Source organism: Glycine max, chromosome 4, assembly GCF_000004515.6.
Source record: "Glycine max cultivar Williams 82 chromosome 4, Glycine_max_v4.0, whole genome shotgun sequence".
Lineage (NCBI taxonomy): Eukaryota > Viridiplantae > Streptophyta > Magnoliopsida > Fabales > Fabaceae > Glycine > Glycine max.
This window is the reverse complement of record NC_016091.4, coordinates 48873553-48886286: the sequence shown is the minus strand read 5'-3', so window position 1 is coordinate 48886286 and position 12734 is coordinate 48873553. Positions and strand designations below refer to the sequence as shown.

At 35.0% G+C, this 12734-nt stretch overlaps 2 protein-coding genes across 2 annotated transcripts; both read right to left on the bottom strand.

Moving 5' to 3' along the window:
- Positions 1-1160: 1160 nt before the first annotated feature.
- On the bottom strand, positions 1161-3045 carry LOC100797983 (AAA-ATPase At2g46620). The gene has a single exon (XM_003523295.4). The coding sequence runs from the start codon at positions 2788-2790 to the stop codon at positions 1348-1350; it is 1443 nt and encodes a 480-aa protein (XP_003523343.1). The 5' UTR covers positions 2791-3045; the 3' UTR covers positions 1161-1347.
- Positions 3046-6942: 3897 nt separating this feature from the next.
- LOC100796908 (ATPase family AAA domain-containing protein 1-A-like) lies at positions 6943-12485 on the bottom strand. The gene is given in 5 exon segments (NM_001255888.2): positions 6943-7306; positions 7684-7979; positions 8158-8316; positions 11443-11743; positions 12201-12485. Coding segments are annotated over 5 exon segments (1179 nt in total). The 5' UTR covers positions 12399-12485; the 3' UTR covers positions 6943-7081.
- Positions 12486-12734: the final 249 nt, after the last annotated feature.

Here is a 12734-nt window from a genome sequence, read left to right as displayed (position 1 = left end):
TGGTGTATTAACTCATTAATTATTCTGTCTACAATATTTTAATTTTTGAAATATTAAAAGCTTATAGTTAGTTTTTTATTCTTTAACATGTTCTCTAAAAAATACACTATCAAAAAACCATTTTATTTTTATCCAAATATATGTGTCAATTTTCTTAGGTTATTTTGCATCAATTTCTTAAATACGAAATCATGCATGCCGTGTGTAATTTATCAAAGTAATCAAATTAAACACTACAAGTAATATCAACAATGATGAATCCGTGTTTTAGTAGTATTACATAATTATACAATTATTAATCTAATTCATTCCCTCCAAGTCAAAATTTCACTCTATAGGCAAAAATATACATATTTTTTTTATTCTGTTTTTCTTAAACAATGATGAAACTCGTTTGAGAAATATACTTATTGCATTGACTACTTACGCTTAGACCTCGGATCAGGACATAAAAAAATTGACTAACTATTGAAATACACTCGTACCAATATGAAGTATGGCCCTCATTTCACGGTTTGGATTTAGGTTTTGTTTGAATGTTTTGGTCAAATCCTAACATGCTGAATATAGTTCTTGGCTTCTTGCCTTGTTTTGGTTTTGGATGCTCCAATAGTCCAGCCTAAAGCCAGCCAGCTAATGGAATGAAATGGAGCAGTCAACAAGCAAACATTAGGGTTGCAAAACTTGTTTTGTTCCCGCCAGGTTATAGAAATATTTTTGGTCTATCTTCTTCTATGGTTACAATTAATATGAGTTCCGAGTAGGACCTATCCTCCTCAATTATCAGGATATGCTCCACCTTTGAAGCAAACGCAGCCCTAATTAATTTATGTTGTTGATTTAAATAATTCACACGAATTGGCCCATATCTAACCCCCATCCAAGTCGATCTCTCTATATTTTTGTGGTCAAAAGAGATCATGCTTGTTCTCCATCACCATAAGTCACAAATTTAATAATGTCGAATTAAGAACGCGTATCCCAAATTCCATGGTCTCCAATGGAATAGTCCCAGTTATTCCAGTCAATGAATCCTAATTCCTAAATGCTTCATCTCGCAAGAGGAATCTTGCTTTTGTGGTAGAAAAATCAACCTATTGACCCAAATGAAAGTAAATAAAAGAATGTTGACCGTAGAAAGAAATTTAAAGAATAAGTGATGCATTTAATATCTGTTCTTATCAACGGACTAAACAAGAATGTGAGGTGTAGTTGCATCGACCTTACCGACCTACCATTATCTTTCTGTGTAGTTACAATAATATAATTTCTAACGGAAAAACAAAAAATAAAACTCGGGCAAGCAACTTTACATTTAAAAAAATAATAAAAGGAAAGAAAACCCGATTAGTTATATCCGACCCGACTCTCAATACGTGGAGGCTCTTTCTCTATGGGCCCCGAATAAGACTCCTCCTTCCTCCTACTTCCCAAACGCAAAAGCCCATACAGCTTCCGGAACTCCCTCACCGTGTGAACACTCTCCCTACATATAACCGCACCCGGTTCGTTATCATCGCTATTCCGACCCGACCCGCTATGGCTCAACCTCTGTCCCTCTCTCGGGCCGTTGGATTGCACCTGCAGGGCCGAAATAACGGTTTTCAAGGCCCGCGTGGGCGAATTCCGGTTCGATATCATAATCTCACCAAGCTCGGCCGGGCTGAGCCGGGCCCCGGTCTGAAAAACCTCCTCAACCTGAGGGAAAAGCTTGTGCTCCTTCAACCCTAAGTAACTACTCGCGAGAATCTTAAAGGTGGAGAAATCACATAAGGGGAAGTGTATGTGCACGTCAATCCTCCCAGGCCTCAGAACCGCTTGATCAACCTCCTCTTTAGTTTCGTTCATCGTGAACACCATCACGCGCTCTTCTCCGCAGCACGATACGATTCCGTCCATGAAGTTCAACACGCTCGATAAGCTCGTTGTGTTTGACTTTGACTTCTCCGTCAGCAAGCGATCTAGGTCTTCGATCACGATCAGAGACTTCGCCGTCGTCTGCATCAGCATCACCTTCCAATCGGCGCCATCGGTGAACTTCGAAACGTCCACGTCGTAGACGTCGTAGCAGAGGAACTTCGCCATCGCGGCGACGAAGGAGGATTTTCCGGTGCCAGGCGCGCCGTAGAGGAGGTAGCTCCGCTTCCAAACGCGGCCTAGCCGGTGGTAGTACTGCTTCGACTTCAGGAACTGGTCCAGATCGGACTTCACCTTGTTCTTCAGCTCCGCGTCCATCGCCACCGTCTCAAAGCTCGCCGGATGCGTGAACGGCGCCGAGCGCCACTCGCCGGAGTCGGAGTTCACGTACAGCTTGACGTCCTTTTTTCTTCGTTGCTCGATCTCGTCCGCGACGGAGAGAATGTGCTGGAAGTACTGCCGGAAGACTCTGCGCTTGTCTTTCTTCTTTAGTCGAAGGACGAGCGCGTCGCCGGAGGCGTTGGTCCAGGAGAGCCTGGCGCCGAGGAAGGTGTCATGAACGGTGTGGTTAGGGTCGAGGTGGAGGAAGATGTCGGAGGGATTGGGGCCGGAGAAGAGGTTGGTGTAATCGGAATCTTCAACGGAGGGAAGAGAATCGAGGTAAGTGAGGATTTTCCGGTAGAGGCTATTGTCCAGAGAGTGAAGATTATAGCGAGGGATTTTGAAGGACTGGTGAAGGTGGAGACGGTTTTCGAAGGAAAGGAACCATTGGTTGAGGATGTGAAGTGCAGAGGTTTTGCGGAAGAAGAAAACGATTAGAAAAGAGGAGAAGAGGAAGAAGAAAAGGGAAAGCATGCTAATTTGAGAAATCATGGCATGAGTGTGTGTGTGTTGTTAATGAAGTGAATTTCTTGATATTGCAGGGGAAGGAACTTTGTACGAGAAAGAGGTTTGAAAGGGTCAGGTCTGTGCCGGCAAATTAATCAAAACATGTGTTCTTCTTTGGTGTGTTTTGATTTTCAAGGTTTTTGACTCTTGCTAGCACTGCGCCCACATTTCTCAATTATCCTTATTAGGATTTTTATAAGTTTTCTTTTATTTATTTTCTTGGCATATGTTAATATATGTGGGCGAATGATGATGACTTCTTCTAATGATAGGTTGCTCACATGATTTCATAAAGGGGCACTTTACAGAAAATGACACACTTACAGGTAAGTTGTCTTAAATCAACCGTGGCTACCAATTTGTGTCCTAATATGTGCTGTTATGCCAACTAAATGCATCCTAACATGTGTTACTTCACATACAAGTTATTTAAATTTCTTAAGGGAGTAATTTTGGGTTCCAAGTAAAGTGATTTAAATTTTTTAAGCATGTAGTTTTAAATGCCATATTATGGAAATATATTAAAAGTTTTCTACTTTAAAATATTGAAGAATATTTTTTTTTCTTCTTATAATAAGTTCCGTTAAAAGTCACTATCATTTTATGTTAATCATTATCCATATGCATTAAATAATATTTTTATAGTTTAGTTTTGATAAATTATTAATGTAATTTTTTCTGTGTAATTAAAAATTATTTTATATATGATTTTTAAAATAAGTATCACAAAAATTGATAATTTTAAAAGTTAAATTTTATGTATTCTTAGTGTAAAAAATTGCATACGACCAACCAATCAAAATTATATGATTTTTTTTATATAAAAATCAACCAATTTACTGTACATAATATTTGTGATTGAATCACATAACTCTTTATATGAAAATTTTACAACACCAAATTATATGAAATTTAAAATGAGCAAAGTTATTTTCATTAGTATATAATCCTTTCAAGAAGTTAGTCACTAATTCATTTCAACATATAATTATATATCTAACATTTATTTTTTGTGTCCAACATGTATATTTTTTTAGAGACAATTTTATTTGAATCACAATCAGATGCTAATTACTTCCTCCAACAAAATTTGAATCTCCATTAGTTACGTTATAACGGAGTAACTCCTTAGGCTAGATTCAACACCCATTGATTATAGATCATTTAAAACTATGGACCATGTAAATGATTTTTAAAATTGTAAATGATTGTGTAAATGATATTTATTTTTCATCCAATTATAGATATTGATAACATAGTGAATAAATAATCATATATACTCACGACTAAAACAATTTGCACTATCATTCTATCTCAAATTGGTTAATAATGTATTTTTTTTTGCACTGACAAAGCATATAAATTAAACTCATAAAAAAATTGTAGTTATTTGTGTTTTTCATAAATATATATAGATTTAATTGGCCCCTATTCATGCTATATTTGTGCTCTATAATAACTTTATAATTTATCAAAATATATCTACAGTAATGATTTTATAAATACGTGCGTGATTCATAATTTTCGTACGTGTCACGGATAATTAATCTAGTATTTGTAAAATGAAATAGAAACATAGGATTTTACGTAACTTAAACGCATGAAAATCTCATATTTGAATGTACATTTCTTTATATCAGCTAATTTTACGTCTATGATTGCGTGTAAAAATATAATTGTTCTTTTTTATTTAGTAAAGATCAATGTGTTAACTAATTCGTTTTGAACGGAAATTCAATTACCTGTTGTAATAGAATCGTTTATTTCATGATACCCATTGGACCATGATGATTTGCCACCACAATTAATAAACTCTTACAAGTATAGAATTCGTCCAGAATCAAAGGTAATGTGAGGAGAATAATTAAAGAAAAACATTATATAAAATTGCATTCAAAGGTAAGTTTAATTGTCTCCTTTGATTTTGAAGGTTGGCTAGTCAGGAAAAAATAGTTTTTAAACATTCAATCGCCAACAACTATAATTGATTATAGCAATAGCCCAATTCTATGGATGGCATATAACTAGTTGGTCGTTTACTTATCAATATCACTATTTTCCTTTCTCATTAACCAGTTAAAGGACATAGTAAATTCAAACAACATATTTATTAAATTATTATGACAACTAAAGCCATGTAGTGCATGTCTGTGTTAATTTTGAGTTGCCTCCAACAGCCCAACATACTTCTGTAAAAACATTTCCTTTATTATTATGTGTTGAAAATGTATTGGAATTCAAGCTACCACAGTGTCAACGAAGATACAAACATGGCCTTAGTCGTGCGGGGAAAAAAAAAAGGAACAAGCAAACTACAAAATTTCTTCCTGACACAACCATAGGCAATCACTTTGCTCAGGAAGTTGCATAGTTGCAACTTGCAACCTACTGAAGTCTTCCCAGCCACTCAAAGCTTGTTGCAATACCGATGTGCTCCGTTCTTCACTGAACAAATAAAAAAATTACTACAAAATGTTAAATCGAAATGTAATTTTTGATGGAATCATTTGATCAAAGTTACGCTGTGATTATAATAGTTCCACATCTTTTTAAAACCTAAAAAGATAAGAATTTTTTTTTGGTAGATAAATAAATTTGGTGCAACCTGGACGAATCCGCCAGGAGTTTTAACAAATGACTATCGCTGTAACGATTTGACCCCTTGAAAACCATTTAATTCATTTTTGTGGAACACTTACTTTTGTAAGACGAGGATATGGCATTAACAATAGGGACAACTGCATGTTTGGATCAATAACGACTCCATATATAATGGGTCAGCATCACGAGTTTTGTTACCTGAAAAATTAAAACCTATAAAATGGTTGTAGCCATTAAAAGATCGAAAATTCCCATAAACTAGAGTGTCATATCGGTGAAGAAATACAGAGTTGTCATGCCTCTTTCAGTACTATATTATTTTCCATTCGTGTCCAATAATCTGTAAGGGTGTTTCTCTCCACAAGACTCCCAGGTCTTCGACAAGGACGGGGATATTTCCAAACAGAATAGCCACTTTCATTTCCAAAAGCCTAAATCTGTGAAAAGAAAGAGAATTTTCCCTATCGGATTGTGACAAGTACAACACATTTAATTACATTTAATTACTGTTTTCTTAAATTTATTCGGGTTTTTTTGGTAAATCTAGGTATCCCTTATCCGAAAGTTAAAAATTAATCTCCTAAGATACCTCGTTTGATATTTAATTACTCCGTTATCTTAAGTTTATTCGATATTTAACACTAGTTTCCCCCCCCCCCCCCCCTTCTAACCTTAAAAGTAGTCGGGGTAATGATGGAACCACGAGGCAGGCATCACCCCGAACAAGCTGAGGAAGATACGCCCCCCACGTAGTGGTCCTGCCTTCACTGTAGAAATTATGTTTTGAGAGGGGAAAAGTACAAATTTGTGGTCCTAACTACATAATGAATGAATGTAATGGGAAGAACTCGCAACTTTCAAGGGTTTGAGTTAATCATCAGCATATGCGGGTGGACCATAAAGACAACAAAAACACAAGGATGATAACTGACCCACTGCTTAAAATTATAACCCCGCCGAACCCACTCCAATGCCAGTTATTTCTCCGAGGCCTCAATAATTGATGGTTGTTGGCAACTCGACACACACTGCATCATCTTGATCTGTCTTAAGCTTACTCTGTTAAAGTTGTTGGGCATGTTAGTGTTAGATCCAATTAATCATAGATTAAATCACATAACAGAACACATGAATCTGAGCTTATGTTAGTATCAATAGGACTTGAAGTAAAAGTAATTTAGTGCTGATTCAAATAATGACATGTTTTTCCCTTTTCCTCAAGCTAAACAAAACAGAATAGAATGCGTAATTCGATCTTGAATCCACCTAACAAATTGGGGCAGAAGGATTTTATTAATCCCTTGTTTTGTATAAGTTCGGTTAGTATTATGCAATGTCAATGAATGTGGATGTATCTGACACCTGAAATAGACATTAGCTACCGTTTTGTCATTTTACAGCATTATATCACAGTACAATATAGAGGGTGGAACAACACAATTACAAAATTATCTCTGCATTACCCAAGTAGTAATCAGAGACAAAATTTGCCATAAATGGAATATCAGAAATGATGCATCGACTGAACATAATGCAATAGCCAACAATGACACTTTTATAACCAATGTATAATAAATATATGTTCCTATAATTAGTATAATAACTAAGCAATCACTGTTACAATCTGAACTAGGCTAAATGACAGTAGAATAATGGTCAAAAGAAAGCAAGCATTTTAAGGATCCTGAGAATCCGATTGGAGGTTAATCATGTGAGAAACCACAAGCTTAGAGACTTCATGGATTGCAGCTTGAAACTGAGAATCACCTGACTCACCAGGCACTGTCCATCTTGAAGGTGACTGAAGGCTGAATCCACTGTATTCACTAGCAGCAACGTTTGTCTTCTGTGAAGTAGCAAGGGCCTTCTCCAAATCTAACTGGGACAAAGGTCTAGGTGCCTGAAATGTGAAAGATAGACCAAACAGCATAGTAGCACTTACTATATGAGAAAGCCACGGAGAAGACTATTAATCAGTTTCTTTAAAAAGACTTAATAATGAAATCATATCTAACACAGCCACAAATTGATCTTGCACATTAAGTAATAGCTTTCATTGACCAAAGATGTCACTTTAAGGCATGCAAATATAACCTTGGGTGCATACAATGGTTTTATATAAAATAGACATGCTCAATTGATTTGTTCCTTTCTAGTTAACAGAAACTGAAATTGATATGGAATTCTAGTCAACTCAGCAGTAGGTAACATAGTTATTGGGAAAATGAAAAAATTGAGACAGAAGAAAATAGAAGAGAATGACTTAAATATACTAACAGGAGATCGTTTTCCTTTCTTTTCTTCATCCAGAAGTTCTCTAATAGGAAAATAGGCAGCTTTCTTGCATAGATCAAATAGATCTGAACCAGTGTAACCCTCACACAAGCCAGCTATATGACCAAAGTCTATGTTGTCTTCAACCCTCTCACCCTTTAAGACAACTTTCAATATTTCAGTCCTCTCCCTTTGGTCTGGAACTCCAATTTCAAAGGCTTGAGGAAGACGCCGAAGAATTGCTTCATCAAGTTCTGAAGGACGATTAGTTGCTGCAAGGACCATAACTTGAGCATTCTCTACACACAAACACACACAATAAGTCACCCCAATCAACAAATCTACTCAAATATAAATAAATTGAAAACATTATGTTACCAACCAAATCTCTATCAAAATTGTCATTATCTTATTTGCAACTTATTTTGAATATTTATGCAATGAAATAAAATAATATGATAACTGGTTTAAACTTACGATCTGTTGTAAATCCATCCCACAGAGCCATGAATTCAGTTTTCATGTTTAACAAAGCCTCGTGATCTGTTGTACGACGCTGACCCAAAAAACTGTCTACTTCATCAATGAATATGATGGCAGGCTGAAGCTTATAAGCCAAGCTAAATACAGCAGCAACTGCAGAACAGCAGAATATTAATAGTAGAATAAAAAAAAAAAACCACACTTCAAACAAAGAAAAAGAACATAAAACATAATTAAGCACATTCAAAATTAGATACAAATTTACATCATATAATTACATAGGCAGGGTTTGGAAAATGAAAGCATAGTTACATATACAGGGGTTGCCTATCACTAATCACTATCCACTCCCCAAGGGAAAGAGAATGCAAGGATGGAAAATTCACCCAGCAACAACATATAGGGTAATTAATTATTTCACTCATTCGAAAACTGAAAGTGATTAAGAACTAACCATTTTATTTAAAAAATCAGTTACTATATTAACTTTTTTCAGAATAACGGTTCATTCCTGACCAATCATAAGCATTTAGCAGATGCAAAACATTGTCAGATGGCCTTAAATAGGTGGAGGCAGGGGGCTTCCTTTCTACTTAAAAATGATATTTGATTTTCTATCAGCTACGGCTAATTATTCCAATGTAAGGCCACTATCAACAGACTGCCGTTAGATGAAGACAGAACCTTATCCATGAAAAAGGTTGAAACATCAGTTCAAAAGAACATCCACAGTCCACAGTATAAACTGCATGAATGTCAAACAAAGCTATTAGGAATAGGAAAGAAAGGAAAAAACTAATATCGGGCCACTATCAAAGATGCAGTCACATGTTTCACCGACATATTCTTCATAAGACACAACAGCCTTTTACTAGCAGCGTCGGCTACATGAAAATCAAATGATGCCATAGGGTCCTATTGGCCTGCAATTTTTCTACACCTAGCTCTAACTATTAGCTGAATTTTTTTTTCCTTTGTCGGTTCAATACATGCCAACACCCAACATTTAGTCCCATACAACATCACAAGTCCTATAACTACATGGTAAAATTTTATCGTAAGCTAGAGTGGTACTTTAGGTTTGGTGAATTATTTTAGCCAGATGAGAATGATTATGTACAAGGAGATATTGGTGTAGTGCCAATTGAGGAAACGATGACAGAATTAATTTTCTGTAATGTGAGTCTCTTGCCTTAATCTCCAGCCAAATACCATTCGTCGTAGCTTCATAGTATGGATCATGAACTTAATCACATGATTTCTGCAGCTTAATAAGCCAACTTGTTTTATAGATAGGGAAAAAATTACTGCTCCACTTGTTCAGCATAACTTTTTTTCAGTCCGAATCCAGGTCCAGCATGATCTTAGACCTCATAATTTCATTAAACAACTTTGTGAGCCACCCCTAATGCCTATCTCTCCTAAAGCCTTCCATACCTTAACAAGTATATTATCAAGTTCAAATGCTTATGTTCCAATACATAGCTAAATCTCAAGCCCATAAACTAGGACAGTTGTGTTATATTCATTCACAAGACACGTTCCAATTTAAATGGATTGAAAAGATAACTTTGCCGAACAGTATGTCTCATTGTTTAAAGACCATTCAATTTTATAGCAGAAAACATTAATACCAGTGTGGGACATGGGTAGAATACTGTATGAATACCACATTACAACAAATTCTGATAATTATAAGACATACACCACAATATTTGTCAAAGAATTTAATAAACATACACACAAAAATCTAGAGAAATTAATACCAAGTTTAAAATCAAAGTAGTTTTCAATTTAAAATGAAAATCATTGATGTTCAAATTCTCATAATTAAAAGACATACACCACAATATAGGTCAAATAATTTAATAAACACAAACATATATATATATATACAGACATTAACAATCCACATATATTTGAATTCAAACAAATCAGATTACATATATCATCTTACAAGATATTCATAAAGCTTCATCCATAAAAACAACAAATCAATAAGATTCACCATGCTGAATTTGACAGCAAAAATCCATCATATTAATAAGTTCCATACATTGCACGGGTATTTTTAAATTTGTGGAATTTGAAACTATAAATAAAAACAAGAATATATAAGAATTAAAATATCAGACAAAGTGTACTTAGAAAGAAGGAAGTATGATAGGATGTGTCTTCATTGTCCAGGATTCTATCTTATTACATGAGAATAAATTAAAGAGATAAGACTTCTGAAATCAAGAAGGAAATTGTAGAACATAAAGTGTATTTGAATCGATCAACACACGTAACCTCTGTCAAAATTCAAAATTTAAAATTCAAACTGGGATTGACTAATATAAGTAATAGTGTTTGAGAAGAAGAAAAATGAGCCGTTTGGTTTAAGAAAATGCTTACTTCTAATTACAAAAATGTCACTAGTAAAATATGTTTTCAATTTGTTTCCTATTTTCAAATTGTATAAGAAACAATGAAAACAATAACAAGTTGTTTTATACATTTCTTTTAAAACAAAGACAAAGTGAAAATAAGGTGACATTTTTGTAATTAAAAGTGAAAAAGAATTAAAACAGAAAGCACTTCCTCAACATGAACAAGCCCTAAAATTTGAGTATAGAAGAAAACCATGTAATTTAATGAGAAAAAAGAGAAGATCCTAAAAGTCATGTTTAAGTGTGAGTAATCAAACTTACTATATACGGATTGATAACTTCATCCAATATAGGGTTTGCTGCCAAAAAGAGTACTTTCTAGATACTTTTACATCGGAATTCTCAAGAACCACGGGTAAAAAAGATTAACTTTTCAAAAAAATAACAGTGCTGGAAAAAGAGGAGGCCCATTTGAGTCTTTGACTTTTGTATTATTTAATTACTCTTGATTTGTTACTACTTTTTACTAGTAAAATAACTTACACTACTTCTTCACCAAAGATCCCCATCATTTATCGTCAAAGATTAGTTTACTAAAACAAGATGCTTAAACTTCAAGCTCTTCTAAGCTCTTCATTATCATCAATACTACTAACGAATTATGTACAATGATTTAAATAGTCAGATTGCCAAGCTTTTATGTATATGCAAAGTGATGATGAACAGATTATCGAATCTTTGTGTATACATGCTGACCTTGTGAAAAAGAAACGATCAAAACATGAGAATAAGATAATTTAATCTATTGAACCAAGATAATTATATAATCCATACTAAGTATTGTAGACAGTAGAGTATAGCTTTACAGTGTATTGTAAAAGTAGCCATAAATATATTGTGCTCTTACCAAGCTTTTGGGCATCCCCAAACCACTTGCTCATCAAGTTCGATATTCTCACGTTAATAAAAACTGCTCCTGACTCCTTGGCAATAGCTTTGGCAAGCATGGTTTTTCCAGTGCCGGGCGGTCCATACAACAGGACCCCCTTTTGTGGTCCAAGAAGCTTACCGTGCGAAAACAAGTCTGGTCTTTTTAGAGGCAGAATAACAAGCTCAAACAAAGCTTGCTTGATTGTCTCCAGTCCCCCGATAGAGTTGAACTCCACATCAATGTGATCAGGATTTATAATGTCACAGGCTATTACATCCTGGCACACAATAAAAGATAATACTTAACTATGGTCCAATATTTTTAACAGTTAAAATAAAGTAAGGCCATGTATATCTATAGAGGATATGTAAATGGATCTAGTCCTTCATTTGTATGATTATTTGGATAGAATTCTGGGTTTAAATTAATTTCATAATTAAACAAAGAAGTTGGCCAAAATTAGGAAATCATAATAGATTAATGCATAAGGAATTGAACAATCTCTTTCAAGAATACAACTGGCCAAAATTCCATTGATTACAGAATATAAGAGAAACATGATAAATTGAAGGTACACGATGTACATAAAAAAACAACCAAACTTTATCTTCCAGAAGTTAAATTGAAGGTCAACATTAGAGCTTAGCTACTCAAAAGCACATTATTCCACCGATTATAGAATCATTCGAATTCGAACCTAAAAATTAAAAAAGAACAGAGCAATGGATAAAAACCTCGTAAGGGTTAGTCTGAATGAGGGGGCGACCGAGACGCTTTGCAATCTCTTTCTTATGCTCGAGAGCCTTCTTCGACGATTCGCGATTAGGGTCCAGGTGTCTCAGTCCGGCGAACAACACCAAGCAACTTAGCGCCGCGCTCGCCGCGTACAACAACAGGTCTTGCATAAGCTTCGTTTCCGATGAACCTCCCATTCTTCTTTCCTTCTTTCGAATTCTGATATTAGAAATATTAGTTTACCATCAAAATTCCTTCTTTTTTTTTCTCGGTCTTTCCTCTGCAATGCAATTTCTGGAATGAGGATTCTTAAAGAAAGAAGGGTTAAGAATCCCAACGCTTGAGGATGACCAAAGAGTGACGGGTGATGTATTGCTAGTGCACCCAACATTTTAAGTAAATGGCGAAAATATCCTTCATTCAAGTTGATTCGTATGATTTATATGGATCATGTTGATCCGTATCATTCATGTTGATCCTTATGAATCATACGAATTAAGTTCATTCGTATGACTCATATGGATCAAGTTGAT